Genomic DNA, 25,000 nt, shown 5'->3' on the forward strand with positions numbered 1-25,000 from the left:
CTATTCAAACAGGCACGGGTCAACTAAACGGTATTCCTATAGCAATCGGGGTTATGGATTTTCAGTTTATGGGGGGTAGTATGGGATCCGTAGTAGGCGAGAAAATCACCCGTTTGATCGAGTATGCTACCAATCAATTTTTACCTCTTATTTTAGTGTGTGCTTCCGGAGGAGCACGCATGCAAGAAGGAAGTTTGAGCTTAATGCAAATGGCTAAAATATCTTCCGCTTTATATGATTATCAATCAAATAAAAAGTTATTTTATGTATCAATTCTTACATCTCCTACTACTGGTGGAGTGACCGCGAGTTTTGGTATGTTGGGGGATATCATTATTGCCGAACCCAATGCCTATATTGCATTTGCGGGTAAAAGAGTAATTGAGCAAACATTGAATAAAACAGTACCTGAAGGTTCACAGGCGGCTGAATATTTATTCCATAAGGGTTTATTCGATCCAATCGTACCACGTAATCCGTTAAAAGGTGTTCTGAGTGAGTTAGTTCAGCTCCACGGTTTTTTTCCTTTGAATCAAAATTCAATCAAGTAGAGTCTTAAGTTAAATTCTTTTCTTTGTAGTGAAAGGGTAGTTAGTTAGTTTATCAGAATCAAAGTCAAAGCCCATTATGCGGGCTTTGGCTTTGTGACATAAAATGGAATTGTCGAAAAAGAATTATGTGGATAATTATTATTATTCTTTTTTTTTACCAATATTACTGATTACTAATGAGTAAACCTCTATCAACAAGATAAAAAGCGAATTTTTCCTTCTGTGAAATGAAATTCGAATTTGGCGAGACAAATAAAAGGAATTTTATCTTCCTCTCTTGCGTATGTATATATAATTCAAATATACAAAAAATAGAAATATAGAGTTTTGCATCTTTCTATATCTCCCGAGAATTCTATTTTTACTAAAAATCCCTGCTCTTGGATCGGATTCTAACGAATCGAATCTTTCGACAATTTGTAATAAACTCTTTCTTTATTAAATAAAAATTCGAAATTCAAATTAGAAGACAAGAACAATAGAATAATAATAATAAGAAAAGTAAGAATAAAGTAAGATAATAAAGAAAGTGAATTATCTTATCATACACCTATTTCATTTAGAAAGATGGGCAAGTCCTTTTATTTAATTCTACATTCCTTGCACTTATTAGATATATATACTCGCTTAGATATACTTAGTATTTAGATATACTTAGTATAATATACGAATTATAATATAATCATTATAAGATATATTTATAACTAACAATATAACAATAACAGGTACAAATATTAAATTGAGGTACCCATTTTATGACAACTTTCAGCAGCTTTCCCTCTATTTTTGTGCCTTTAGTAGGCCTAGTATTTCCGGCAATTGCAATGGCTTCTTTATCTTTGTATGTTCAAAAAACTAAGATTTTTTAGATTCTATGGGGCCAAGGCCAAGACCAAATCTTATCTATTTTTTTTTCAAGACTTAGATGCCACGGATATCTATTTAGTAGAATATTGTATAACGTCTGGCTTCCCCGAACATAAATGAAAAAGCTCCTCTTATGCATACGTAAACATGATATAGGGGTAAATGAATTATAGCTATTTTCAAAAGTGGATCGGTACCGGTGCGGATGTATGAAATTAAAGTCTATGTATCTAGTAGATCTCTATAGGGGATCATATAAAGAAAGGGGATGATTTTAGATCTAAGCAATTTGATGAATTACTTCTAAAAGTTCATATCAAAATAGTACTAGTTGATGAGAGTTACTTCGGAAACAAAAAAGTAAAGTCAAATTGTTTTGGTTATTCTCTTAATTCCAATAAAATGCAACTGGATCTAGTATATATGAGTTGGCGATCAGAATCTATATGGATAGAATTTATAGTGGGGTCTCGAAAAACAAGCAATTTCTGCTGGGCCTTTATCCTTTTTTTTGGTTCATTAGGGTTTTTATTAGTTGGAACTTCTAGTTATCTTGGTAGGAATTTGATATCTTTATTTCCGTCTCAGCAAATAGTTTTTTTTCCACAAGGAATCGTGATGTCTTTCTATGGGATCGCGGGTCTCTTTATTAGTTCCTATTTGTGGTGCACAATTTTTTGGAATGTAGGTAGTGGTTATGATCGATTCGATAGAAAAGAGGGAATAGTATGTATTTTTCGTTGGGGCTTTCCTGGAAAAAATCGTCGCATCTTTCTACGATTCCTTATGAAAGATATTCAGTCCATCAGAATAGAAGTTAAAGAGGGTATTTATGCTCGTCGTGTCCTTTATATGGAAATCAGAGGCCAGGGGGCCGTTCCTTTGACTCGTACTGATGAGAATTTGACTCCACGAGAAATTGAGCAAAAAGCTGCTGAATTGGCCTATTTTTTGCGTGTACCGATTGAAGTCTTTTGAAATGAATTGCAGAATAAATGCTTTCTCGGCAGGAGGAAAAAACTCAAGCCAAGAATCCTCTTTTTTCTATAGCAGAACTAAATTGAAGTTTCTTCAGAATGCCCATTCGAACCAAAGCAGACGTATAGGGAAGAGTCATAACATAAAACAAAATTGTTTTTTTTGTCCACAAAAATGGTTTTTTATACGTCTGTAAATGTAAAACCACTCAACTTAATTCAGTAACAAAACAAGTAAGAAATCGAAATAATGGATTCATCTCATATATCAAAGTATTTCGAAATAAAGACTTTCTCTTTTTATTTTCAATATTTGGAGTTGATACGTTAGATACAGATAGATCATATCTTGTAAATTTTCTCTACTTTCCTTTTGTCAATCGGCCCCTCCCCTTTTATCCTTTCTTTTGTGCTCCAAGTATATTTCTTTCTTATAACGTAATGATAAACGTAATGAGAACTTTTCTGTCTTTTTTTGTCACTCATTTTTGATCATCATAATATTTTTCATAATTTTTTTTTCAATTATTCCTGGACTATAGACTATATATAGTCTAGATAACCCGCGAAAATTTTTCGACATATTTGATATTTTGATATAGACAGGGAGCTCCTTCGTCTCAAAATCTGAATAGAATAATCTTTATTATTTGAAGCGGTTCTTTCGGGCAGTTATCGAAAGAGGGCAATTGCTTCGAATTTGATCAATTGAGATATCTGGAAACAATATATATATATTTGTATTTGATTCGAACATTTGAATTCGAAGTGGATTCTTATTTTCTATTTCTGTATTCTTTTTTGATTCAAGGACTAAGCACTGAATCAAAAAAAGAATACAGAGAATAGATTCATGGGCCCCTACCTTATAATGAAAGTCATGCTTGATAGAAGGATTAGATCACATAAAGTCAACGAATGAGGTGGGTTCATTAACAATTCACAGATGAAAAAATGGCAAAAAAGAAAGCATTCACCCCCCTTCTATATCTTGCATCTATAGTATTTTTGCCCTGGTGGATCTCTCTCTCATTTAATAAAAGTCTGAAATCTTGGGTTACTAATTGGTGGAATACTAGGCAATCCGAAACTTTTTTGAATGATATTCAAGAAAAGAGTATTCTAGAACAATTCATAGAAGTAGAGGAACTCTTCCTGTTGGACGAAATGATAAAAGAATACCCGGAAACACATCTACAAAAACTTCGGATAGGAATCCACAAAGAAACGATCCAATTGATCAAGATGCACAATGAGGATCGTATCCATACTATTTTGCACTTCTCGACAAATCTAATCTGTTTCGTTATTCTAAGTGGTTATTCTATTTTGGGTAATGAAGAACTTGTTATTCTTAACTCTTGGGTTCAAGAATTCCTATATAATTTAAGCGACACAATAAAAGCTTTTTCTATTCTTTTATTAACTGATTTATGTATCGGATTCCATTCGCCCCACGGTTGGGAACTAATGATTGGCTATATCTACAAAGATTTTGGATTTGCTCATAATGATCAAATTATATCTGGTCTTGTTTCCACCTTTCCAGTCATTCTAGATACAATTTTTAAATATTGGATCTTTCGTTATTTAAATCGTGTATCTCCGTCACTTGTAGTTATTTATCATTCAATGAACGACTGAAAAATGATTCACTGATTCAATCATAATCTTTCTTACTTTGTATATTGTATATAAGCAAAGCATGCAAAGTCGTACTTACTTTACTCTTTCTACCCATCAGGGGAATTCAATTCCTCCTAGATTTCAGTAAAATTTTTTCAGTAAAAGTAAATAGCAAAATCGTGGATAGGGAACTATACTAGTAACCTACCTAATTTTATTGTAGAAATTTTCGGGATCAATGATTGGACCATGCAAACTAGAAATACTTTTTCTTGGATAAAGGAGGAGATTACTCGATCCATTTCCGTATCGCTCATGATATATATAATAAGCGGGGCATCCATTTCAAATGCATATCCCATTTTTGCGCAGCAGGGGTATGAAAATCCACGAGAAGCAACTGGGCGTATTGTATGTGCCAATTGCCATTTAGCTAATAAACCCGTGGATATTGAGGTTCCACAAGCGGTACTTCCCGATACTGTATTTGAAGCGGTTGTTAGAATTCCTTATGATATGCAACTGAAACAAGTTCTTGCTAATGGTAAGAAAGGGGCTTTGAATGTGGGTGCTGTTCTTATTTTACCGGAGGGGTTTGAATTAGCCCCACCTGATCGTATTTCGCCCGAGATGAAAGAAAAGATAGGCAATCTGTCTTTTCAGAACTACCGCCCCACTAAGAAAAATATTCTTGTGATAGGTCCTGTTCCTGGTCAGAAATATAGTGAAATCACCTTTCCTATTCTTTCCCCAGACCCTGCTAGTAATAAGGATGTTCATTTTTTAAAATATCCCATATACGTAGGCGGAAACAGGGGAAGGGGTCAGATTTATCCCAACGGGAACAAAAGTAACAATACAGTTTATAATGCTACGGCAACAGGTATAATAAGCAAAATCATACGAAAAGAAAAAGGGGGGTACGAAATAACCATAACGGATGCATTGGACGGACATCAAGTGGTTGATATTATCCCCCCAGGACCAGAACTTCTTGTTTCAGAGGGCGAATCTATCAAACTCGATCAACCATTAACAAGTAATCCTAATGTGGGTGGATTTGGTCAGGGGGATGCAGAAATAGTACTTCAAGATCCACTACGTGTCCAAGGCCTTTTGTTCTTCTTGGCATCTATTGTTTTTGCACAAATCTTTTTGGTTCTTAAAAAGAAACAGTTTGAGAAGGTTCAAGTGTCCGAAATGAATTTATAGATCCGTGGATTTATCAACATAAAATTTGTAAAAAAGAACAAATTCTTCCCGGCAATTAGGTGAGGTATGATGAAAAAAAGTATGAAAGAAAAGTCTTTTGCTTGTTTATATTCGAATTACTTTTACCGCATTCCAAATATGTATATTGGGAAGAAGACTATTTGTCTTTACCCCTTCTTTGCTTTTTTCAATCTAAATTGGAGAGGTGTAATTATATCCCTATTGTCAGATTTAAATGTCACAGAATGGTTTTTTTTTCTAAATTCAATTTGATTAGATACGAAACATAAGATAAGTAAGCAGAGAATAGAAGGGAAGGATAAATGAAGGGAACAAATAATTACAGGGAGTATTTTTATTTTTCGTCTTCCTAGCCTTCGGCACAAGAAAGGGATGTGTAAAATTCCTTTTCTTGTGTCGAAATAATAACAATTCTGGATCCCATTCGTCAAAGATTTCTATTCTTAGTTTAGATTTTTCCAGATTTTTCAGAACCCTTTCTTTTCTTTTTTTAGATTTACTTATAATATAATAAGGATAATATATTAAGTATAAAATAAGTATAAATAAGTATAATATAATAAGTAATGGACAACCAAAAAAAAAGAGAAGGAATCCTTTTGATAAAATAGAATCAAGGCGATGAACTTATAAAAAAATTTCAAACTTTGATGAAATACTAAAATAAATAGAGTAAGGTTAAACTAGTCTAGAAAGGGTTTGCTTGATATCTGGTCGACAGAAAAAAATAAAGAAAAGAAATATAAATTATAAATATTAAATATATATTGTGATTGTGTCATCCAGGAAAAGTAAATTGAGGGATTCCTTTTTTTCTTCTAACCTTGAAAGTATCGATAGATACTATCGAAGAACAGATGCTATGAATCAATTAATCGAATTCATTTTTCAAAAACATCATCAGAAAAAAAATGAAATGGAGTTTTTTGAAACATCGGAAAAAGTGATCTATTTGTTGTCATTTATACGAACAAAATATTATGAATTATTAAGAATTCAACGGGGCCCTTCCTCGCGAATCAGAGAGGGGGCGGGCCCCGTTGAGTTCTTACACTTTCATATCTATAACTTAGTTCATCCCATTATTACAGGGACGAACCCAATCCAGAATATGAACCATAAAAGAAAATACCTATTAAACCGATCACAGGAATACCAGTTACCGTACCTATTATCCAAAGAGGAATCCTTCCAGTAGTATCGGCCATTTATCCCGCTTCCCTCCGCATTTCATCAAGTGGTCATGCTAAAGACATAAACAGTCATAGATAATTATGAGATGCAATCCTTCCGAATGGGATAAGAGAATTCCTACTATTATTTATTATTCTACTACTCTTTTTTTCTTTTTTTCTTAATTGAAGAAATAATTGGAAAATAAAACAGCAAGTACAAAAATGAGTAATAACCCCCAGTAGAGACTGGTACGATTCAATTCAACATTTTGTTCGTTCGGGTTTGATTGTGTCATAGCTCTATAATTAATTCGGATTAGGTTTATCGTTGGATGAACTGCATTGCTGATATTGACCCCAAAAAAGAAACGGTAGGTACAGCTAGTCCGTGAACAGCCAACCATCGCACTGTAAAAATTGGATAGGTTCGATCTATGGTCATTGGGTCCTCCTAAAAAGATCTACTAAATTCATCGAGTTGTTCCAAAGAATCAAAACGGCCAGTTATTAATGGAATTCCTTGTCGGCTCTCTGTAAAATACTCGTTTGGACGAGGGCTTCCAAACACATCATAAGCTAAACCCGTGCTGACGAATAACCAACCCGCAATGAATAGGGAAGGTATAGTAATACTATGAATGACCCAGTATCGAATACTGGTAATAATATCAGCAAAAGAACGTTCTCCTGTGCTTCCAGACATGCTGAGCTCCACATATTCTTGTAGGGGATCGATTCCGTAAAAGATGAGATCAATAAACGGAAATTCACTGAAATTCAATCTTTGTGAGATCGTCAATATTGTACCAAAGGTATTTTTAGAGTATACCGAATCAGTATAGCTATCCTTCTTCTGACACAGCAACGCAATTTCAAACAGTATATCGACATGAAGTGCTAGATAATTTCTTTCTTCTTCTTGCTTGTTGATGTATAACCACGTATCATGCAATAGAAAATTCCTCAAATTCCTGGAATATAATATAGGGGGTTTCTATTATTGGCTTCGGGCTAGAAACGGAAGATCAGGTAAACCGTGAATCCAACGAGTTGGTTTATAATAATTCATGAAGGAAATTATCATATCATATTTCCACAAGTCAATTAGATGCGAAATCTAAAAATTGACTTTTTTCGTAGTTACATAAGATAAGAGGTTTTGTTTTTTGTTGTAAGCCCCCCTTTTTTTATTTTAAGGAATTTCTTAGCCGTCTAGTAACAAGTAAGAGTAGTCGATAGTATTAGATATAGATAAAAAAAAAAGAGCAAGGAATAAAAAAAGTTCTAATAATCAATATTTGTGAGGCGTCCATTCTTGTATTCTTGTATTAGATCCAAAGGTTTTTTCTTGACCTAACTACAAAGATGATGAATCGATTTCTTTTTCTTTTCTACTCCTGTCCTGCCGCTCTATTTTTGTGAATACCGTTTATAATGATTGATGAATCAAAAAATTTCAATTGAACTTATTCTTTCAATTGGTATTTTTGCTTATCCCCGTCTCTTTTAAAAATTGAAACTTAGGTAAGTGCTTTATAAACATATGTATAAAAAGAACATATTTCATTTAGCTCCTTCATGCCTACTATAACTAGTTATTTCGGTTTTTTACTAGCGGCTTTAACTATAACCTCAGCTCTATTTATTGGTCTGAGTAAGATACGACTTATTTGAAAATTAATTGAATGAACGAACAATTCATAAAAACAAATCTTTCTGTCCTATTCCATATATTCTATAGTTCCTTACCGTGTTAATTATCAATTATTAGTTATTGAGATTCGTGGGCAATAGAGATTACTATTTAGGGATAGATATTACCTTTCTTTTTCTCCTTTCAAATAAATTGAAATGATTGAAGTTTTTCTATTTGGAATCGTCTTAGGTCTAATTCCTATTACTTTGGCTGGATTATTCGTAACCGCATATTTACAATACAGACGTGGTGATCAGTTGGACCTTTGATTAATTACCATCTCTTTTTTTGACTGACCCCTTAAATTTAATCCAAGGGGGTCAAATTCGAATTGCTGTTGCATTTTTTTTTTTTTTCAGTTCGGTGTAATTTTCGACCTAACAAGAGCGGAATCACGCTCTGTAGGATTTGAACCTACGACATTGGGTTTTGGAGACCCACGTTCTACCGAACTGAACTAAGAGCGCTTTCTTATCATAATAAATAAGACTGTAAAAAAGAGGATTCTTTTATTTTATAACCCCAATACATCATGCACACCTATACTATCATATATCATATATAATATGAGAAAATGTTATGTATGCTTAATTTTAATCAATCTAAAATGGCTCCCTCGTTACTGCTCAAAGGAGAAGTAATAGGTAGGGATGACAGGATTTGAACCCGTGACATTTTGTACCCAAAACAAACGCGCTACCAAGCTGCGCTACATCCCTTTCGATTGGTCTACAATGTCATTGTAGAGAATCCCTGTCTTGTTTTCCACACCCTTATTTCATCTATGTGATATACAAAAATCATCTTTCCATTTCCTCTTTTTGGTCTCATATCATATAACAACCATATAATGAATAATAAATGAATATTTTTGGCGGGAATTCTCAGGTGGAAAGGGACATATTTTGCTGTTTTAAGAAAAGTAAAATCTTATCTATCGAATCATTGTACATTTCAATTTGAATTTTTAATTAGGAATTCCGCGTACAAATATACAAATACAAGTGGTCTTTAACCCACACATACATGTGATTATATATGTATATGTATTACCATAATGTAATACGATAAAGAAGGAGGATTTTAAATGCGAGATCTAAAAACATATCTTTCCGTAGCACCGGTACTAAGTACTCTATGGTTCGGTTCTTTAGCGGGTTTATTGATAGAGATCAATCGTTTCTTCCCGGATGCGTTAACCTTCCCTTTTTTTTAATTCTAGTTATTGCCGCGGGACGGGGTGAAAAAGATTAGATCGAGATACAATCAAATATCTGTGACTAATCTCTCGCCCCCCCTTTTTTTGAGTTTTTTTTTAGAATTAGATAAAATAAATAAGGAAGGTAGAACGAAAAAAGTGGATTCAACCTCACCGAAACTCGGGTTCAAGCTCCAATTAAATTACTAGTAGAGCGAAAAGAGAAATGTGGCTGGAACAACAGTATCTTACAAGATACTTAAAGAAAATATCGTACTGTAATTCTAAATCGAGTTAGAAATCATTGTATTACTTATTCTTTTTATTTACTATAATCTATATTGATTTACTATATTGATTGCAACGAAATCTTTCAGGATTTGGTTTTGAGTTAGCAACTTTCTATTTATTTATTTTTTCATTCCTTTCTTCTTCGCTTTTGATCGGAAAATAGAGGAAATTAAAAACTCAAAGGAGGTTCATGGCCAAGAGTAAAGATGTCCGAGTAACGATTATTTTGGAATGTACCAGTTGTGTTCGAAACGGCGTTAATAAGGAATCAACGGGCATTTCCAGGTATATTACTCAAAAAAATCGACACAATACGCCTAGTAGATTGGAATTGAAGAAATTCTGTCCCTATTGTTACAAACATACAATTCACGGGGAGATAAAGAAATAAATCGAATCAAGTGCTCGTATGTCACCCTTCCCGAGAATATGAAAATATGACATTAGGTATTAGGTATATAATATATTAAGTATATAATTAGTTATATATATAATGCATATTTTTTTTATATATTATTATATTATTAATACTATTACAATTATTACATATGTTTATTATTCCATTTATATATATTTAACTATTTTTCTATATATTTAAATAATAAATAATAATAAAATAAACAAACCAAATCCTATTTATTATATTAATTCTATAATTTTAATTTGATCCGATCAAAATAGGATTTTAGAAATAGAGATAAGGATAGGATTCTTTTTAGAAATAAGGAATAAAGAAATCATGGATAAATCCAAGCGACTCTTTCTTAAATCCAAGCGATCTTTTCGTAGGCGTTTGCCCCCGATCCAATCGGGGGATCGAATTGATTATAGAAACATGAGTTTAATTAGTCGATTTATTAGTGAACAAGGAAAAATATTATCTAGGCGAGTAAATAGATTGACCTTAAAACAACAACGATTAATTACTATTGCTATAAAACAAGCTCGGATTTTATCTTCGTTACCCTTTCTTAATAATGAGAAACAATTTGAAAGAAGCGAGTCGACCGCTAGAACTACTGCTCTTAGAACCAGAAATAAATAGGCTTAGGCTTACCCTTCAATTGACTCAAAATTATCAAACGTAGACCGATGCTTTATTCAAAAAATCTGATAATCAAAATTGTCGTGTCGTAATAAAAAATAAATAAAAGAATCGAATCGAGTTGGGGAAGAAAAATCAATCTTTTTTTTTATTGAGCGTCTTCGCTCATTTTGTTTTGATGACCTTATCAGAACAGAATTTTTTTTATCATACTAATTTCTACTCTACCTTCCCCGAGTTCATTCTCGAGGGAACCCCATTTCATTTAAAGCATTTCGGTGGATTCCTTCCGATCTCCTTATTTTATAATCTCGTTGGAAATCATATAAAGACAATTCCTATTTGAGATAGCTATTTGTGCAAGTATTTTACGATTAAGAAGCAATTGTTTCTTGTACAGATTGTGTATTAATCTACTATAACTATAGGATACCCCTATTCCGCGAATTACTGCATTTATTCGAGTGATCCACAAACGACGAAAATCTCTTTTTTTCCTATCTCTATCCCGATGAGCCGAAACCAAAGCTCTTATTCTCTGTTGAGTAATAGTTCGAGTAAGTCTTGAATGAGCCCCTCGAAAGCTTGATGCAAATAAACGAATTTTTATTCGACGTCTCCGAGCTATATATCCTCGTTTAATTCTGGTCATTGAATAAAAGAAATTTTGATGAATAACTAATTCTTTCTTTCAGTTATTCTTTTCTAGTCTATTAATAACAAAACGGATTCTTCCAATGTATAAAATAAAAATTCCAATGGCTTTTGCTACTATAACCGTCCCGACCACGATTATTTCCTTTTTTCTAGGCATTTCATTTCGCCTTGAAATAAGAAATTGTATTGATACTAGGTATCAAAAAAAGCATAATAACTAAAAAAGGAGTAAATAGAAATGGATAAAAAAATAGTGGGTTCCATCGTTTCTATGGTTACTTCTTAAACGGTGAGGTCCTCTCTATACACCGGAGCTCATTCCTTCATTTAATCAATGCTATTGGTAACTTGTACAGTTCACACTCTTCGGCTCTACTCATAAATTTTCCAGTAATAGATCTTTCACGACGAGATCTATCTTATACAGTAACGGTATTTAATTATGAGGATTAATTGGGTAGCTGACCCTGTTAGTCCGTTCTTTGCAAGAGTCGAAGCATAATTTTTTTTTCTTTTTAAATAGGATTTTCCCCGCTTAATGGATAAGCATTTGCTACCAATGGGGAATTTTTTCTCATCTTAAATTCCAAGATTGGATTTGCGCCAATGGAAACCATAAATTTCATACACAATAGAAGGATATGGTAGATCTATCTTTTTTAGATAGTGAATGGAAGAACCCCATTCTATTCACTGGTACTGATCGTTGATACTGAAAAAATTGTTTCTTTTCTCTCAGCCCCTGATCTGAACAAGTCGCACATACACCCTAGTACATGTTCCTCGGCGCTGAGGACATCCCCGAAGAGCAGGGGATTTCGTGACATTTCTAATTGGCTGTCTTGCATTTCTAATAAGTTGTTTAATAGTTGGCATGCTGAATCATATACATAATAGACTGGTTTAGATCGATCCTAACCAGATGATTATGAATTACTTCTTTTTCTATTTAATAGATTAATAAACCCTTAAGTTAAGAAGGAAAGGAATAAGAGGGATTAAATCAATCTTAATTAAATTGTGGATTTGTGTTAAATCGTTGCTATTACTATTTGTTATTTAACCGCTACAAGATCAACAATTCCATGAGCTTGGGCTTCTGTTGCTGACATAAAAATATCTCTTTCCATGTCTTCGGATACAACCCACAAGGGCTTGCCCGTTCTTTGTACATAAACCCTTGTGATGGTTTCGCGAAGTTTCAGTAGTTCTTCCGCTTCCAGGATAAATTCTCCCGTTTGTGCCTCATAAAAAGAACTAGCAGGTTGATGGATCATTACCCTGATGATATAACATAATAAAGGGTTCTTCTAACTCACATAATGAGGCGGGAAGAATAGCTAAAGAATAATAAGAAAAAAGAAAAAAAAAGATAGAACAACCGTACAGGCATTTTTTGCGCATTGCATACGGCTTTACAATGGAATTCTCTTTTTTCTTTCATCGAAAAAAGAGAAAATATAGAGTCTATTAGACCCAGATCAATAAATAATCCAATTACCACCCTTCTTTTTTTTCGGAGAAGTTAAAAAATACTATGATGGCCCCGTTGCTTTATATATTTATTTCGTCTGTGATTCAGCAATCCCAAAGTTTCTTTTTTTTTTCAAAAAAAAAAGAAAGAAAAAATAATCTTTTTTTTGTACTCTTTCATAACATAAATATTGTTAATAGCCTCTGGTGTGAAAAGAAAAAAAGTTTGTGACGCTGAAACGGGCCCACAACAGGTAAGATAAAATTGGAAATGCCCTTTCTCTCATACTACTCTTTCGATACATAATCTAATATTTTGAAAAAAAAAATAAATTAAAAAAAAATTTCATATCGAATTCGAAGTGCCATGCTATTATTACTTACTAATTCATATTTCATATGGCGAAGGCATAGTCTTCTTTTTTCTTTCAATCAAATAAAAAAAACTCATTGGCGCCGAGCGTGAGGGAATGCTAGACGTTTGGTAATTTCTCCTCCGACCAGGATAAAAGATCCCATTGAAGCGGCCAATCCCATGCATATTGTATGCACATCTGGTTGCACAAATTGCATAGTATCATAAATAGCTACTCCGGGTATTATCCATCCGCCAGGAGAGTTTATAAACAAATACAGCTCTTTGGTATCATTCTCTATACTGAGATATACCATAAGACCAATAAGCTGATTCGAGATCTCGCTATCAACCTCTTGGCCTAAAAAAAGTAATCTTTCTCGATAAAGTCGGTTGATTAGGATAAAATTGTATCCCTTAGTAGCCGTACAGGCACCTTTTGATGCATACGGTTCAACAAAAATTGCGAAAAAAGATCAATGTGTAGATTCCAGCCATCCTTCGTTTTTTTTTTTTATAGTGGGCTCTTTCTAACTTATAATTTCTAATGAAGGGGCTTTTTCTTCCATTTTTTAAATTAAATTAAAAATTAAATTAAAGAAAGATGAGTTTTGGCCTGTTTTCCTATAATATAGAAAAAATTTGCTAAACTATCGCACAAACTTTTCATTGATCTATTTTTTTTTTCATTGGGATTCAATCCAAATCACGATGTCATTTTCTTGTTCCTGAATGGGTTTCATCATTTTTTTATTCCATTTTTTTTTAGGTTTATGCTCTACTCCGAGTAAAGATCTGCCCGATTTTGATTTGCGCATATAGGACAAATGACCCAATACCACGTCTTTTTGCTATGATTTCATTTACTTTTTTTTTTATTTAATTCCTTTTTCTTTCATGTTTTCCGCCAAATATTCAACGTATTTCTCATATTATTCGATTGATTAACAGTTTGAAATCGCTCTTATTTATAATAAAAAAAAATTATGATATAGGGGGTAATCATAAATATATTACCAATTGGGTTTTTCTAAACGGAGCCTGGATACTTCATTTTATCGGTCCAACCAAGCCAACCATAAATTATTCTAATTGAAAATATTAATCTGGATGCCCCCCAAAAAAAAATGAAATGGATCTCTAATTGCACTTCATTACACTTCACGCTACAAATTTTTGATAATTCAATCAATCTTTTTTGGGCGAAACAGAGGATATCTCGATCGGGCGAGAGAACGGGGGAATCCCATATGACCCAATATATTTGACAAGTCGCACTATATGTCAACCCAAACTGCATCTTCCTCCCCCGGATTTCTAAAAGGAACTTTTGGAACACCAATAGGCATTAAATGAAAGAAAAAGAATTAAATACTATATTTCACTTTGATGTGGAAGCGTAATCGTAATAATGGGTTTATTGTCTTAATAATATTGACCTTTATCATATTTTATACATAGATAGAATAAGGCCATAAAATAAAGAAAGACAGAATGAATGAAAAAGAATTCTTACGAATAGGTCCTTTTAATGATGAACAAATATGGATGCATTCATTCATAAAAAATAGGATCAACCCCCGTTGCGTATTGATACTTATCGGGTATAGAATAGATCTGCTTCTCTTTTTTCTTCTGAGCTGAATTCTTCCCTTATTACTAATTATTACTAATGGAATAGAACAAATATTAATCCTTTCTCCGAAAGAATCCACCGAAAAGGGGAGGTCCATAGCATATTCCAATGCAATAAAGTTACATAGTGTCTATTTTTCGTTGATAAAGAGGTATTTCCATGGGTTTGCCTTGGTATCGTGTTCATACTGTCGTATTGAATGATCCCGGTCGCTTGCTTTCTGTTCATATAATGCATACAGCTCTGGTTGCTGGTTGGGCCGGTTCAATGGCTCTATATGAATTAGCCGTTTTTGATCCTTCCGATCCCGTTCTTGATCCAATGTGGAGACAAGGTATGTTTGTTATACCATTCATGACTCGTTTAGGAATAACCAATTCATGGGGCGGTTGGAGTATTACAGGGGGGACTATAACAAATCCGGGTATTTGGAGTTACGAAGGTGTGGCCGGAGCCCATATTGTGTTTTCTGGCTTGTGCTTCTTGGCAGCTATCTGGCATTGGGTATATTGGGATCTAGAAATTTTTTGTGATGAGCGCACAGGAAAACCTTCTTTGGATTTGCCCAAGATTTTTGGAATTCATTTATTTCTCTCAGGAGTGGCTTGCTTTGGCTTTGGCGCATTTCATGTAACAGGATTGTATGGTCCTGGAATATGGGTGTCCGATCCTTATGGACTAACTGGAAAGGTACAACCTGTAAATCCAGCGTGGGGCGTGGAAGGTTTTGATCCTTTTGTTCCGGGAGGAATAGCCTCTCATCATATTGCAGCAGGGACATTGGGCATATTAGCGGGCTTATTCCATCTTAGTGTCCGTCCGCCCCAACGTTTATACAAAGGATTACGTATGGGAAATATTGAAACCGTCCTTTCCAGTAGTATAGCTGCTGTCTTTTTTGCAGCTTTTGTTGTTGCTGGAACTATGTGGTATGGTTCAGCGACTACCCCCATCGAATTATTTGGTCCTACTCGTTATCAATGGGATCAAGGATACTTCCAGCAAGAAATATATCGAAGGGTTAGTGCTGGGTTAGCCGAAAATCAAAGTTTATCAGAAGCTTGGTCTAAAATTCCTGAAAAATTAGCTTTTTATGATTACATTGGCAATAATCCGGCAAAGGGAGGATTATTCCGAGCGGGTTCAATGGACAACGGGGATGGAATAGCCGTTGGGTGGTTAGGACACCCTATCTTTAGAGATAAAGAAGGGCGTGAACTTTTTGTACGTCGTATGCCTACTTTTTTTGAAACATTTCCGGTTGTTTTGGTAGACGGAGACGGAATTGTTAGAGCTGATGTCCCTTTTAGAAGGGCAGAATCAAAGTATAGTGTCGAACAAGTAGGTGTAACTGTTGAGTTCTATGGTGGCGAACTCAATGGAGTGAGTTATAGTGATCCTGCTACTGTGAAAAAATATGCTAGACGTGCTCAATTGGGTGAAATTTTTGAATTAGATCGTGCTACTTTGAAATCCGATGGTGTTTTTCGTAGCAGTCCAAGGGGTTGGTTTACTTTTGGGCATGCTTCGTTTGCTTTGCTTTTCTTCTTCGGACACATTTGGCATGGTGCTAGAACCCTGTTCAGAGATGTTTTTGCCGGTATTGATCCAGATTTGGATGCTCAAGTGGAATTTGGAGCATTCCAAAAAATTGGAGATCCAACTACAAGAAGACAAGTAGTCTGATGCAAGATTGCTTTGTTAGTTTTCGCTTCTATTTTCTGTTTGTGATTTGACATAGGCTGCTGGAAAAATCGTGATTTAAATCGCTGCCTTTTCTTTGATTCTTGTTCTTTCTTTATTTTATTCGGGAGATGATTCCAAATAAACAGGTATGGAAGCTATAATTGTAAACCACGATCGAATTTATGGAAGCATTGGTTTATACATTCCTCTTAGTATCTACTCTAGGGATAATTTTTTTCGCTATCTTTTTTCGAGACCCACCTAAAGTTCCAACTAAAAAAGTGAAATGATTTTTCATTATCTCAATTGAAGTAATGAGCCTCCCAATATTGGGAGGCTCATTACTTCAATTAGTCCCCGTGTTCCTCGAATGGATCTCTTAGTTGTTGAGAGGGTTGCCCAAAGGCAGTATATAAGGCGTACCCAGTAAAACTTACAAGTAAACCAGATATAGAGATGGCGACTAAGGTTGCTGTTTCCATTATTATATAATTTCAAGACCCCAATGGATCTATGATAAGATCGTTTATTTACAACGGAATGGTATACAAAGTCAACAGATCTCACTGAATACAAAATAAGATTTTATGGCTACACAAACCGTTGAGAGTAGTTCTAGATCTGGTCCAAGACGAACTGTTGTAGGGGATTTTTTGAAACCATTGAATTCGGAATATGGTAAAGTAGCCCCTGGATGGGGAACGACTCCTTTGATGGGTGTCGCAATGGCTTTATTTGCGATATTCTTATCTATTATTTTGGAGATTTATAATTCTTCCGTTTTACTGGATGGAATTTCAATGAATTAGATTCACAAGAACCACGAAGCCTCGCTTTTCAATACAAAAAGTGAAACTTTTAGTTCTCGGATTTTTTTTAGCCCATTCTATTTTGGTAGTTCGACCGCGAAATTTATTTGTTTCTGTATTTCCGGAATATGAGTGTGTGACTTGTTATAATTGATCCTATTGATAGTACAGAAAATGGGTCTGTCATCTTGATAGAGATAGTTTTATCCCGTCGGATAGCCATTCTAGTGTCTGGAGCACGGAATATATGAAATGCATCACGAAATATTCGAACTATGATTCATACTTAATATTCAAACCTCGTGGCCGGACTCAAAAAAAAATTCAAAGAAAGAGTTATATTATTTATAAATCGAAAGATTTTTTCTTCTTTCAAACTCTCATTTAGTTTATGCTTATTTTGATCAAAGGACAAACCCTTCTTTGTATTTTTAGTTATTATATCTATTCTATTCATTGAATAAGTGATGATCCAATGATTCTTGCTCAAAGAATCCTTGGACTTAGTTTGAAGGTTTTATTGAATCATCGCGGTTCTGGTATGAATCTGAGGTTTCAATTGATTCATAGGGTCTTAACAAGAGAATTCCTATCAAAAATAAAGAAAATAAGAATAAAGCCACATTCCATACAAATAAAAAATCAAAGCAAAGAAAAAGAAATAAGTAGGTAAATAGAAGATTCAAGAGGCCTGTAACGATCAACATAAAGACGAATGCGCCGACTTGATTTTTTGACATTATAATTACAACTACAAAAAAGAGCTTTCGGATTTTTACTCTTTTGTGTCTTCAGATAAAATTGAATGAAAAGATTAAGAAGTTTCAAACTTTCTATTCCATATCCGTTTCAGCTATTATTTGGGTGTTTTTGTTTGAGCTGTACGAGATGAAATTCTCATATACAGTTCTCAGGGGGGGAGTCCTCTTGGTTTACCTATCTCAATAAAGTCTATGATTGGTTCGAAGAACGCCTCGAGATTCAGGCAATTGCGGATGATATAACTAGTAAATATGTTCCTCCTCATGTTAACATATTTTATTGTCTAGGAGGAATCACGCTTACTTGTTTTTTAGTACAAGTAGCTACAGGATTTGCTATGACTTTTTACTATCGTCCAACCGTTACTGAGGCTTTTGCTTCTGTTCAATACATAATGACTGAAGCTAACTTTGGTTGGTTAATCCGATCAGTTCATCGATGGTCGGCAAGTATGATGGTCTTAATGATGATCCTGCACGTATTTCGTGTCTATCTCACTGGTGGTTTTAAAAAACCTCGCGAATTGACTTGGGTTACAGGCGTGGTTCTGGCTGTATTGACCGCATCTTTTGGTGTAACAGGTTATTCCTTACCTCGGGACCAAATTGGTTATTGGGCAGTCAAAATTGTAACAGGCGTGCCGGAAGCTATTCCGGTAATAGGATCGCCTTTGGTAGAGTTATTGCGTGGAAGTGCTAGTGTGGGACAATCCACTTTGACCCGTTTTTATAGTTTACACACTTTTGTATTACCCCTTCTTACTGCTGTATTTATGTTAATGCATTTCCTAATGATACGTAAGCAAGGCATTTCTGGTCCTTTATAGAGAATATAGATCATAGCTATTTGTAACCAATCATTTATCTTATTACTTGGGGGAGGAACAATAGTATTTCATTGCTACAAATATGGATTATTGAAAAAAAAAAAATAAGACATGTATTTGGATATTTCCTTTCAACTCCACAATATTCTATTCTTTATTTGATATGACATGAATAGTTGAAGGGAATTCCCCGAAGAGAAAATGGATTATGGGAGTGTGTGACTTGAACTATTGATTGGGCCGTGCAGAAATATGCCTTTATCTGCTACATTGGAATTCACAACCAAATGTGTCTTTGTTCCAACCACCGTGTAAGCCCCATACAAAGGATAGGCTGGTTCGCTTGAAGAGAATCTTTTCTATGATCAGACCTGACGATGTCGTACATGAACAGGGCTCCGTAAGATCCAGTAGAATAAGTGATTTGGCATAATCCAAATTATATTTTAGTTATTTTTTTTTTTACTTTCTTACTTAATAGTATGAAAATGCATTCATTTCTTCTGCATCGACCCGATTTTTTATTATTATACTATCGGAGTGAAACAAGGGATCTAAAGAAGAGCAAAGGCTAGACTCTATTAGTAACAAGTAAATCCTTTGTGTGTAAAAAATCTTGATATATTTTTGGGATAAAGGTGAATCGCAAGGCCTAAGACGACCCAGAAAGCACTTGATCATGATCAATTTTGTACGCCTACTTGGGTATTGAGCATTTACCTGTAAAAATTGAATTCCTTGGAATGTATAGTATAGTTGCAACTTCGTAAAATGGAATCGGGTAACTTTTTTCTTACATATAGAATCATTCATATATGTGTGGATAACATATAGATTTTATAACATATCGATTTATTTTATATGTATCCCTTTGTATCCATTTGATTCGATTGATTTTTGCTTGAGCCGGATGATGAAAAATTATCATGTCCGGTTCCTTCGGGGGATGGATCTATAAGAATTCACCTATCCTAATAACAAAAAAACCTGACTTGAACGATCCTGTATTAAGAGCTAAATTAGCTAAAGGTATGGGTCATAATTATTATGGGGAACCCGCATGGCCCAACGATCTTTTATATATTTTTCCAGTAGTAATTCTCGGTACTATTGCTTGTAACGTAGGCTTAGCGGTTCTAGAACCTTCAATGATTGGTGAACCCGCAGATCCATTTGCAACTCCTTTGGAAATATTACCTGAATGGTATTTCTTTCCTGTATTTCAAATACTTCGTACAGTACCTAACAAGTTATTGGGTGTTCTTTTAATGGTTTCAGTACCTGCGGGATTATTAACAGTACCCTTTTTGGAAAATGTTAATAAATTCCAAAATCCATTTCGTCGTCCAGTAGCGACAACCGTTTTTTTGATTGGTACTGCAGTGGCCCTTTGGTTGGGTATTGGAGCAACATTACCGATTGATAAATCCCTAACTTTAGGTCTTTTTTAAATTGAATCAAAAATAAAATATCATGATGTGCGTATCTAGGGAGTAGTCACTTCAAAGTCAAAGTGAATTCTCCCTAGATACATTTATTCAATTCTGGTCCTAATATATGGATTGTGCTGAAGGTTCAAAATCCATTTTCGTTTTTTTTCTAAAGTAAAAAAAAAATGAAATAAATCCAATGGGTTTAAAATTTTGGTAAATCAATTTTGAAATGCTTTTCTACTCCTTTTCTAGAATGCCCAATATTTGTTTTACATCTTCTATGCGAAAATGTTCAATTTTCATAAGGTCTTCTTGACTGTTATTCAAAAGGTCCAATAATGTATGTATATTGGACTTTTTGAGACAATTATAGATCCTAGGCGGCAATTCTGATTGGTCAATAAAAATATATTTCAATGCTATTTCTTTTTTTTTTTTTCTTAGTTTAGCTAATCTATCATGAAAAGGAAAAAAAGGTAAAGTAACGTTGTGTTGATTGTTTTCTAAATGTAAGTTTTCTTCTTCCGCATGTAGAAAAGGAATAAATAAATCAATCAAATTCCGAGAGGCTTCATGAAGTGCTTCTTTAGGAGTTAAACTTCCATTTGTCCATATTTCTAGAAAAAGTATCTCCTGTTTTTCATTATCATTCCCATAACAATGAATACTATGATTCGCATTTCGAACAGGCATGAATACAGCATCTAGAGGATAACTTCCGTCGTGAAAGTTATTTGGCGTTTTTATACGGTATCCTCTATTTCTCTCGATTTGTAATCCAATACACAAATCGATTGGTTCAGTTAGGCTAGCTATATGCTGTGTATTATCAACGATTTCCACAGAAGGTGGTAAGATGATGTCTTGAGCAGTTACATATCCGGGACCCTTGGCACAAATAAAGGCGTTACGAGTTCCATACAAATTACTTCTCAATACAATTTCTTTCAAATTCATTAAAATTTCATGTACTGATTCTTGAATACCTACTATGGTAGAATATTCGTGTGGTATTTTCTCAGATTTTGCACGTGTAATACATGTTCCTTCTATTTCTCCAAGCAAAGCTCTTCGCATTGCAATGCCTATTGTGTCGGCTTGACCTTTCATAAGTGGAGACAGAATAAAGCGTCCATAATAAAGACGCTTACTATCTGTTCTTGATTCAACACACTTCCACTGTAGTGTCCGAGTAGAGACTTTTACTTTCTCTCGAACCATAGTAATATTATTTTATTTGATCAGATCATTGAATCATTTATTTCTCTTGAAATCTCTTTAGTGTTTATTTCTACACACGTCTTTTTTTAGGGGGTCGACAGCCATTATGTGGCATAGGGGTTACATCCCGTACGAAACTTAATAGTATACCACTTCTACGAATAGCTCGTAATGCTGCATCTCTTCCGAGACCAGGACCCTTTATCATAACTTCTGCTCGTTGCATACCTTGGTCTACTACCGCTCGAATAGCATTTCCTGCTGCGGTTTGAGCAGCAAAAGGAGTCCCTCTTCTTGTACCCTTGAATCCACAAGTACCGGCGGAGGACCAAGAAATTACCCGACCCCGTACATCTGTAACAGTAACAATGGTATTGTTGAAACTTGCTTGAACATGAATAACTCCTTTTGGTATTCTACGTGTACTTTTACGTGCACCACTGCGCCCATTCCTACGTGAACCAACTTTTGGTATAGGTTTTGCCATATTTTATCATTTCATAAAGATAAGTCAGAGATATATGGATATATCCATTTCATGTCAAAACGGATCTTCTATTTTTATTTGTTCATCGCTTTCTTTAAGATCAGTTTCTTTTCTTTAAGGAGTTCCTTTTAGAATAGAAAGATTATCCTTGTCTTTGTTTATGTCTCGGGTTGGAACAAATTACGATAATTCGTCCCCTCCTACGGATTAGTCGACATTTTTCACAAATTTTACGAACGGAAGCCCTTATTTTCATAGTTGTTATTCCTTAAATTTTTCCGAATCCACTTATTGGAAGAAAATAAGTTTCTTGAAATTTTTGAACCTTGAATTGGATCCCCCTGAAAGGAATTTTGAAGTTGAAAAAACCACCTAAGCGTTCGAATCCTTGTTGCGGAGTCTATAAATTATACGTCCCTCCTGAAACATAACCTAGAATCAGATCCTCATTATCTAAAGGAATCTGGAGTATACCATTGGGAAGCGATTCACTAATTAAACCTCCATGAATCTATTTTTCTTTTTGTTCTTTTATTCCAGGTAAAACTTCCTTGACGTATCAACTACTGTAGGGCAGGAGGAGTTCTATTAGACAACCCATCCTTTTTTTTTTCACAAATGGAAAGTTTCGGATACAATTCGGATATCAGACAGATTACCATATATAACACAAAATTTCTCCGCCGATTCCTTCTAGTCGAGCCTCCCGGTCTGTCATTATACCCCGAGAAGTAGAAAGAATTACAATCCCCATCCCGCCTAAAATTCTAGGAATTTGTTGATAGTTAGAATAGATTCGTAGACCGGGTCGACTGATCCGTCGTAAATTTAAAATAGTTCTATATGGTCCTTTCCTATTCCTTCTATGTCGTAGGGTTAAAACCAAAAAATATTTGTTGCTTTCCCGATGTTTCCTTACGTTATCGATAAAACCTTCTCGTAAAAGTATTTTAACAATGTTTTCAGTGATGTTAGTAGATGCTATTCGAATCGTTCCTTTTCTATTCATGTCAGCATTTCGTATAGAGGTTATTATGTCAGCAATAGTGTCCTTACCCATGGTAAACTAAAATTATTGTTGCTCCCGAATTTTGATATAATCAACATGTTCTTTTTTTTGACTTAGTAAAGGTATATACGTGAAACACAATCTACTAATTAATCTATGTCATTTAAATACTCTAATTTAAATACTATAACTTCTCGTCTTATAATACCTCAGGAGCTAATGAAACTATTTTAGTGAAATTTAACTGTCTCAATTCCCGGGCGATCGCACCAAAAATTCGAGTTCCTTTTGGATTTCCTTCTTGATCAATGACAACTGCAGCGTTGTCATCATATCGTATTATCATACCGTTGTCGCGTTTGAGTTCTTTACAAGTACGTACAATTACAGCTCTGATCACTTCTGATCTTTCTAGAGGTGTATTTGGTACTGCTTCCTTGATCACAGCAACAATAACGTCACCGATATGAGCATATCGGCGATTACTAGCTCCTATGACTCGAATACACATCAATTCTCGGGCCCCGCTGTTATCTGCTACATTCAAATGGGTCTGAGGTTGAATCATTTTTTTAATCTCTTCTTTCAATGCAACAAAGGACGAAGAAAAAAAAGAAATATTGTTTGTCAAAAAAAAAGGAAACCCGCAAGTGTTTTTTTTATTCCCAAGACTTCTTTCCTTTGGTTCTATATTCCTATCCGGAAATAATGAATTGAGTTTTTATAGGCATTTTGGACGCCGCTATTGAAATAGCTTTTCTGGCTATATTTTCGGCTACTCCGCTCATTTCATAAAGTATTCTGCCCGGTTTAACGACAGCTACCCAATACTCGGGAGATCCTTTCCCCGAACCCATACGTGTTTCTGTAGGTCTTACCGTAACTGGTTTGTCTGGAAATATACGTACCCATATTTTTCCACCACGGCGTACATTTCGTGTCATTGCGCGGCGCCCCGCTTCTATTTGTCTAGATGTAATCCAAGCGGGTTCAAGTGCTTGAAGAGCATATCTACCGAAACAAATGCGATTACCTCGATAAGATATTCCTTTCATTCTTCCTCTATGTTGTTTACGAAATCTGGTTCTTTTGGGGTTATAGTTGATGGTTGTTTATCAATTCCATCTCTACTACAGAACTGGACATGAGAGTTTCTTCTCATCCAGCTCCTCGCGAAAAAAATGACTAAAAAAAATATTTTATTCTTAAGATATACAGGTAGTTAATGAATAATAGATTGAATCCTGGGATTCTTTTCTTTGAGATTTTATCTGATCTATTAGAAATTTGTATATCTTGTTTGGATATATATTGGATATATATAAGTAATTAAACATGGATTCTATTTATAGATAATGTCTAATCTTTTTTTTGTTATAATGTTCTAACGAATCTTTATTTTGTTTTGTCTTTTTTTATCATATTCATATCGGATCGACAAAAATTTAGCAATCTAATAAAATATAAAATAAAATTTTCGCGGGCGAATATTTACTCTTTCAATATCTATTTCAGTTGTCGGGTTAATTCATGACCTCTCAGAATCAGAATAAAAAGAAATGAAGCGGTCTCTGGTTTGTTCCGCCATCCTACCCGATAAATCATTAGGATTCGTTTTCAGTAGAATCCTCTGCATTCACGGGTTCCGTCGTCCCCATCGCTTCTCGATTAATGCTTAGGTCTGAATTCTACAATGGAGCCCTAATAAAATTAAAATAAAATTTGTTAATTTGTTCTTGAGTCAACCTTCTCAGTCTTTATTGACTTAAGGCTCTTGATTTTTTCTTCGATGAACAGATATTTATCTAATTATTGATGAATCTCTATTGATGCTCTATTACATTGCTTTTTAGTAGATGCTTCATAGACCTTACATATTGGAATCATATAGCATTTCATTGCTATTTCTTTTTCTCTCTTTCTCTCATGCTTCTATTTATCCACATACTTTTTTATTTTGCTTCACAATTAATTTGGATATATTTAT

At 34.4% G+C, this 25,000-nt stretch overlaps 29 protein-coding genes and 3 non-coding genes across 33 annotated transcripts in view. All coding sequences in view use genetic code 11, as the record gives it.

Moving 5' to 3' along the window:
• Positions 1 to 551, plus strand: part of accD (acetyl-CoA carboxylase carboxyltransferase beta subunit) — a 1,479-nt gene extending 928 nt beyond the window's left edge. Inside the window, exon 1 of the mRNA in view lies at positions 1 to 551. This exon is cut by the window's left edge and continues 928 nt beyond it. Within this exon, the coding sequence (YP_004021325.1) occupies positions 1 to 551 (551 nt within the window).
• A 755-nt stretch (positions 552 to 1,306) lies between these two features.
• On the plus strand, positions 1,307 to 1,420 carry psaI (photosystem I subunit VIII). The gene has a single exon. The coding sequence runs from the start codon at positions 1,307 to 1,309 to the stop codon at positions 1,418 to 1,420; it is 114 nt and encodes a 37-aa protein (YP_004021326.1).
• A 421-nt stretch (positions 1,421 to 1,841) lies between these two features.
• On the plus strand, positions 1,842 to 2,396 carry ycf4 (photosystem I assembly protein ycf4). Its single transcript has one exon. The coding sequence runs from the start codon at positions 1,842 to 1,844 to the stop codon at positions 2,394 to 2,396; it is 555 nt and encodes a 184-aa protein (YP_004021327.1).
• A 953-nt stretch (positions 2,397 to 3,349) lies between these two features.
• On the plus strand, positions 3,350 to 4,039 carry cemA (chloroplast envelope membrane protein). Its single transcript has one exon. It carries the CDS (start codon positions 3,350 to 3,352, stop codon positions 4,037 to 4,039), a length of 690 nt encoding a protein of 229 aa, YP_004021328.1.
• Positions 4,040 to 4,270: 231 nt separating this feature from the next.
• petA (cytochrome f) lies at positions 4,271 to 5,233 on the plus strand. Its single transcript has one exon. It carries the CDS (start codon positions 4,271 to 4,273, stop codon positions 5,231 to 5,233), a length of 963 nt encoding a protein of 320 aa, YP_004021329.1.
• A 1,106-nt stretch (positions 5,234 to 6,339) lies between these two features.
• Positions 6,340 to 6,462, minus strand: psbJ (photosystem II protein J). Its single transcript has one exon. It carries the CDS (start codon positions 6,460 to 6,462, stop codon positions 6,340 to 6,342), a length of 123 nt encoding a protein of 40 aa, YP_004021330.1.
• A 146-nt stretch (positions 6,463 to 6,608) lies between these two features.
• Positions 6,609 to 6,725, minus strand: psbL (photosystem II protein L). The gene has a single exon. The coding sequence runs from the start codon at positions 6,723 to 6,725 to the stop codon at positions 6,609 to 6,611; it is 117 nt and encodes a 38-aa protein (YP_004021331.1).
• A 26-nt stretch (positions 6,726 to 6,751) lies between these two features.
• On the minus strand, positions 6,752 to 6,871 carry psbF (photosystem II cytochrome b559 beta subunit). The gene has a single exon. The coding sequence runs from the start codon at positions 6,869 to 6,871 to the stop codon at positions 6,752 to 6,754; it is 120 nt and encodes a 39-aa protein (YP_004021332.1).
• A 9-nt stretch (positions 6,872 to 6,880) lies between these two features.
• Positions 6,881 to 7,132, minus strand: psbE (photosystem II cytochrome b559 alpha subunit). The gene has a single exon. It carries the CDS (start codon positions 7,130 to 7,132, stop codon positions 6,881 to 6,883), a length of 252 nt encoding a protein of 83 aa, YP_004021333.1.
• Positions 7,133 to 8,007: 875 nt separating this feature from the next.
• petL (cytochrome b6/f complex subunit VI) lies at positions 8,008 to 8,103 on the plus strand. Its single transcript has one exon. It carries the CDS (start codon positions 8,008 to 8,010, stop codon positions 8,101 to 8,103), a length of 96 nt encoding a protein of 31 aa, YP_004021334.1.
• Positions 8,104 to 8,280: 177 nt separating this feature from the next.
• On the plus strand, positions 8,281 to 8,394 carry petG (cytochrome b6/f complex subunit V). The gene has a single exon. The coding sequence runs from the start codon at positions 8,281 to 8,283 to the stop codon at positions 8,392 to 8,394; it is 114 nt and encodes a 37-aa protein (YP_004021335.1).
• Positions 8,395 to 8,518: 124 nt separating this feature from the next.
• On the minus strand, positions 8,519 to 8,591 carry trnW-CCA. Its single transcript has one exon. It is a non-coding gene; the product is annotated as a tRNA-Trp (tRNA).
• A 179-nt stretch (positions 8,592 to 8,770) lies between these two features.
• Positions 8,771 to 8,844, minus strand: trnP-UGG. The gene has a single exon. It is a non-coding gene; the product is annotated as a tRNA-Pro (tRNA).
• Positions 8,773 to 8,843, minus strand: trnP-GGG. The gene has a single exon. It is a non-coding gene; the product is annotated as a tRNA-Pro (tRNA).
• A 368-nt stretch (positions 8,845 to 9,212) lies between the features above and the next one.
• psaJ (photosystem I subunit IX) lies at positions 9,213 to 9,341 on the plus strand. Its single transcript has one exon. It carries the CDS (start codon positions 9,213 to 9,215, stop codon positions 9,339 to 9,341), a length of 129 nt encoding a protein of 42 aa, YP_004021336.1.
• A 463-nt stretch (positions 9,342 to 9,804) lies between these two features.
• rpl33 (ribosomal protein L33) lies at positions 9,805 to 10,005 on the plus strand. The gene has a single exon. The coding sequence runs from the start codon at positions 9,805 to 9,807 to the stop codon at positions 10,003 to 10,005; it is 201 nt and encodes a 66-aa protein (YP_004021337.1).
• Positions 10,006 to 10,353: 348 nt separating this feature from the next.
• On the plus strand, positions 10,354 to 10,659 carry rps18 (ribosomal protein S18). The gene has a single exon. It carries the CDS (start codon positions 10,354 to 10,356, stop codon positions 10,657 to 10,659), a length of 306 nt encoding a protein of 101 aa, YP_004021338.1.
• Positions 10,660 to 10,957: 298 nt separating this feature from the next.
• On the minus strand, positions 10,958 to 11,311 carry rpl20 (ribosomal protein L20). Its single transcript has one exon. It carries the CDS (start codon positions 11,309 to 11,311, stop codon positions 10,958 to 10,960), a length of 354 nt encoding a protein of 117 aa, YP_004021339.1.
• A 767-nt stretch (positions 11,312 to 12,078) lies between these two features.
• On the minus strand, positions 12,079 to 12,192 carry rps12 (ribosomal protein S12; one part of a trans-spliced gene, as the record gives it; the record has 2 gene entries for this part). Coding sequences YP_004021340.1 and YP_004021296.1 both cover positions 12,079 to 12,192 — 114 coding nt within the window.
• A 179-nt stretch (positions 12,193 to 12,371) lies between these two features.
• Positions 12,372 to 14,493, minus strand: clpP (clp protease proteolytic subunit). The gene is made up of 3 exons: positions 14,423 to 14,493; positions 13,249 to 13,540; positions 12,372 to 12,599 (listed from the first exon to the last, which is right to left on the minus strand). The coding sequence occupies exons 1-3, from the start codon at positions 14,491 to 14,493 to the stop codon at positions 12,372 to 12,374; spliced, it is 591 nt and encodes a 196-aa protein (YP_004021341.1).
• A 446-nt stretch (positions 14,494 to 14,939) lies between these two features.
• On the plus strand, positions 14,940 to 16,466 carry psi_psbT (photosystem II CP47 chlorophyll apoprotein). Its single transcript has one exon. The coding sequence runs from the start codon at positions 14,940 to 14,942 to the stop codon at positions 16,464 to 16,466; it is 1,527 nt and encodes a 508-aa protein (YP_004021342.1).
• A 182-nt stretch (positions 16,467 to 16,648) lies between these two features.
• Positions 16,649 to 16,756, plus strand: psbT (photosystem II protein T). The gene has a single exon. The coding sequence runs from the start codon at positions 16,649 to 16,651 to the stop codon at positions 16,754 to 16,756; it is 108 nt and encodes a 35-aa protein (YP_004021343.1).
• Positions 16,757 to 16,816: 60 nt separating this feature from the next.
• On the minus strand, positions 16,817 to 16,948 carry psbN (photosystem II protein N). Its single transcript has one exon. The coding sequence runs from the start codon at positions 16,946 to 16,948 to the stop codon at positions 16,817 to 16,819; it is 132 nt and encodes a 43-aa protein (YP_004021344.1).
• A 105-nt stretch (positions 16,949 to 17,053) lies between these two features.
• Positions 17,054 to 17,275, plus strand: psbH (photosystem II phosphoprotein). Its single transcript has one exon. It carries the CDS (start codon positions 17,054 to 17,056, stop codon positions 17,273 to 17,275), a length of 222 nt encoding a protein of 73 aa, YP_004021345.2.
• A 128-nt stretch (positions 17,276 to 17,403) lies between these two features.
• Positions 17,404 to 18,863, plus strand: petB (cytochrome b6). The gene is made up of 2 exons: positions 17,404 to 17,409; positions 18,222 to 18,863. The coding sequence occupies exons 1-2, from the start codon at positions 17,404 to 17,406 to the stop codon at positions 18,861 to 18,863; spliced, it is 648 nt and encodes a 215-aa protein (YP_004021346.1).
• Positions 18,864 to 19,071: 208 nt separating this feature from the next.
• On the plus strand, positions 19,072 to 20,314 carry petD (cytochrome b6/f complex subunit IV). Its single transcript has 2 exons — positions 19,072 to 19,079; positions 19,840 to 20,314. Exons 1-2 carry the CDS (start codon positions 19,072 to 19,074, stop codon positions 20,312 to 20,314), a joined length of 483 nt encoding a protein of 160 aa, YP_004021347.1.
• Positions 20,315 to 20,533: 219 nt separating this feature from the next.
• On the minus strand, positions 20,534 to 21,517 carry rpoA (RNA polymerase alpha subunit). The gene has a single exon. The coding sequence runs from the start codon at positions 21,515 to 21,517 to the stop codon at positions 20,534 to 20,536; it is 984 nt and encodes a 327-aa protein (YP_004021348.1).
• A 70-nt stretch (positions 21,518 to 21,587) lies between these two features.
• rps11 (ribosomal protein S11) lies at positions 21,588 to 22,004 on the minus strand. The gene has a single exon. The coding sequence runs from the start codon at positions 22,002 to 22,004 to the stop codon at positions 21,588 to 21,590; it is 417 nt and encodes a 138-aa protein (YP_004021349.1).
• Positions 22,005 to 22,146: 142 nt separating this feature from the next.
• Positions 22,147 to 22,260, minus strand: rpl36 (ribosomal protein L36). Its single transcript has one exon. The coding sequence runs from the start codon at positions 22,258 to 22,260 to the stop codon at positions 22,147 to 22,149; it is 114 nt and encodes a 37-aa protein (YP_004021350.1).
• A 399-nt stretch (positions 22,261 to 22,659) lies between these two features.
• rps8 (ribosomal protein S8) lies at positions 22,660 to 23,064 on the minus strand. Its single transcript has one exon. The coding sequence runs from the start codon at positions 23,062 to 23,064 to the stop codon at positions 22,660 to 22,662; it is 405 nt and encodes a 134-aa protein (YP_004021351.1).
• Positions 23,065 to 23,212: 148 nt separating this feature from the next.
• rpl14 (ribosomal protein L14) lies at positions 23,213 to 23,581 on the minus strand. Its single transcript has one exon. It carries the CDS (start codon positions 23,579 to 23,581, stop codon positions 23,213 to 23,215), a length of 369 nt encoding a protein of 122 aa, YP_004021352.1.
• A 127-nt stretch (positions 23,582 to 23,708) lies between these two features.
• Positions 23,709 to 25,000, minus strand: part of rpl16 (ribosomal protein L16) — a 1,509-nt gene continuing 217 nt past the window's right edge. Inside the window, exon 2 of the mRNA in view lies at positions 23,709 to 24,107. Coding sequence (YP_004021353.1) covers positions 23,709 to 24,107 — 399 coding nt within the window. The remainder of the gene's footprint in view (positions 24,108 to 25,000) is intronic.

Source organism: Theobroma cacao, chloroplast, assembly GCF_053813885.1.
Source record: "Theobroma cacao chloroplast, complete genome".
Lineage (NCBI taxonomy): Eukaryota > Viridiplantae > Streptophyta > Magnoliopsida > Malvales > Malvaceae > Theobroma > Theobroma cacao.